Source organism: Vitis riparia, chromosome 15, assembly GCF_004353265.1.
Source record: "Vitis riparia cultivar Riparia Gloire de Montpellier isolate 1030 chromosome 15, EGFV_Vit.rip_1.0, whole genome shotgun sequence".
Lineage (NCBI taxonomy): Eukaryota > Viridiplantae > Streptophyta > Magnoliopsida > Vitales > Vitaceae > Vitis > Vitis riparia.
In genome coordinates, this window is record NC_048445.1 from 9,934,005 (window position 1) to 9,936,846 (window position 2,842).

A 2,842-nucleotide genomic window follows, 5' to 3' on the forward strand; every position below is an offset into this window, starting at 1 on the left:
TTCTGCAATTACGAGGCCTAAGGACCAATTGCTTGTGGATTAATTGTCTGCACAAAACTTCCCTTTCCCCGAAGAAACAACGCATAGAATGATCAGTTATATATCTCCACAATTCTTACAGAGAAATTCATGGAACCTTCCTGATAATGAGGTTAACTCCATGTTCTGGTTCAATGATTAGCTGAAATACAGGCGAGTGTCGGTATGCTGGCGAGATTGAAAAGCTAAACTTTGATAGAATGAGAGACAAGATCACCTTCAATTCAGCCATGGCGAAGTGTTGGCCAATACAAGTCCTTGTTCCCATTCCAAATGGCATATAAGCTTGAGGAATTTTACAGGCCCCTTGGATTCCATTACCAAATCTTTCTGGATTGAATAGGTGTGCATCGGGTCCCCATACATCAGGGTGGTGGTGCAATGTTGGGACTGGAATCCAAATCACTGAATTTCTCGGAACTGAAAGGTCTCTAAACTTCATGTCTTGAAAGGTCTCTCTTGATACGAATGCCACCACAGGATAAAGGCGCAATGTCTCTTGAATCACCATAGCCAACTGCAATGACAAAAAGTAGGAATGTGAAATATTTTAGCTATATCTCCAATGCAACCCTACCACACACATATATACCGTTTTCATGCGTCGCAGCATATCAGCATCTGGAAGGCGACCCTTGCAAATTTCAAGCACCTCAGCACGAGCGCGAGCTTGCCAGTCTGGATGCGTAGCTAACAGCACTAAGGCCCATGACGCGGTTACGGCAGTGGTCTCATTACCAGCAAAGTATATGTTCTTACAATTATCGACTATGAACTTGTCTGAGTTGATATGATCCATTGAAGGTTTACCATTGTGACTAGATGAACTTTTGGCAGCCTCGAGTATCATTTGCAAAAGGTCCTTTTCGCCGTGTTGAGCCCCAATGCGTTCATTTACCACCTTTAATATCATCATGTTTATCTCCTTCTCTAATCTCCATATCTCTCTATTGTTTTTGTTTGGCAAGTGTCTGTCATTACATTAATTTGGTGATGATGGCAAAAAAAATAGACTGAAAACAAGGCTCTTGAATATTAAAGGATGTGATATCATTGTCATTATTCTTACCTCCACCCAGGAACCCCAGTGTATGAAAACCCCTTGGACATGATCTTTTGAAGAGTTCGGAGCTTTAAGAATATGTCTTTTCCTTGGGAATAGCTGCTTCCAAAGCAAGCTCTTGAGATTATATCTGCGGACACCCTTCTCAAATCCTCATCAACTCTAATATCTGCGACTCCTTCCTCATTGTCTACACTATTCTCCCAAGTTCTGAGCACTATGGTAGTAGAATCCACCATTGAATTCACCATTCCCTTCAAAACAGAGCGTTTAAACGGTTGAGTTCTCCATAGAAGTATGAACTTGATCGAGTAGTGTTGAGATATTAGGAATGCTTTCCTTATATCCTTATTTCCTTATATCATTTAGTGTTGAGATATTAAGAATGTTTAGATATTAGGAAAGTTGAGATATTAGGAATATTGAGATATTATGAATATTGAGATATTAAGAATATTGAGATATTAGGAAAGTTGAGATATTAGGATATTAATTGTTATCTCCTTATATCATTCTTTCCTTGTATCATTCCTTCCCATTCTTAGAATGATGATTACCCTCTATATATACTTTGTACATGAAAGAATGAAAATATGAATGGAAAAAACTACCATTTATCAATTTGAAGATGGTATCAGAGTCATGGAACTGAAATCCTGGATATTTTGTCGCTATGGTAGTCCGACAGCGATCATCCATCTTAAGACAAGCCCTAATATTGATAAGTCAACCTTCAAATGCACTCACTGCAATAAGATTGATCCCACCAATCTAGATATCCCACAATTTCAAAGCAACGACTTTTGGTATGACCAGGAAAACAATGAGGAACCGAGGGTTTGAATCATGGACCTTTAGATCATGTTTAGGCTATCAACACTTTGTTATTAATGATAATAATCGTGATCAACAGAAGAAGGATTCCAAGAAAACCTCGATTGCAACTGTTGCCGAAATAAAAACAGAGGCTAATGTTGCTGAGAAAGCCTCTGCATTGGTAGCCGCTACAAATCATGGTGGTAAGTTTTTAAATACTTTTACACCTGTTATTAATAGTGCATGGATAATTGATTCTGGTGCTACAGATTATATGACTTTTGATTCTAGACAGGTTTCACCCCTTAGACCTTCCTCACAAAAAATTGTTTCCACAGCCAATGGTAACACAACCCTAGTCATTGGGGAAGGATCCTTAACTCTTACTAATACTTTGAATTTGGATTCTGTTTTAGTTGTTCCATCTTTAGATTACAATCTTTTGTCAGTTTCTCAAATCACCGCAGCCTTATCTTGTATTGTCATTTTTTGGCCTGAATTTTGTGTGATTAAGGACATCCAAACAAGACAGACGATTGGTTGTGGTATTAAGCGGGGAAAACTCTATTACTTGGACTTGCAGTCAAAGGATTCAAATAAGTTGCAACAAGCCTTGATGGCAGATGGATCTGAGGGAGAGAAGAAAAAGTCTGAAATTTGGTTGTGGCATCGACGTCTGGGACATGCTTCCTTTGGTTATTTAAAAAAATTGTTTCCTAGTTTATTTGCAAAGAGTGATATTTTTGATTTCCGTTGTGATATTTGTGAATTGGCTAAAAGCCATCGTGTTTCGTTTCCGTTAATTTTGAACAAAAGTCCGTTTCCTTTTATGGTTATACATTCTAATGTTTGGGGCCCATCCAAAGTCTCAACTTTGAGTGGCTCACGTTGGTTTGTTACTTTTATTGATGATTGTACCAGAAT

At 38.4% G+C, this 2,842-nt stretch overlaps 1 protein-coding gene across 1 annotated transcript in view; it reads right to left on the reverse strand.

Annotated features, from left to right (window-relative positions):
• Nucleotides 1–2,842, reverse strand: part of LOC117931571 (cytochrome P450 714C2-like) — a 9,095-nt gene continuing 6,253 nt past the window's right edge. The window contains exons 3-5 of the mRNA XM_034852550.1: nt 1,109–1,356; nt 632–1,010; nt 1–556 (exon numbers count right to left, since the gene is read on the reverse strand). Coding sequence (XP_034708441.1) covers nt 128–556; nt 632–1,010; nt 1,109–1,356 — 1,056 coding nt within the window. The 3' untranslated portion in view covers nt 1–127. The remainder of the gene's footprint in view (nt 557–631; nt 1,011–1,108; nt 1,357–2,842) is intronic.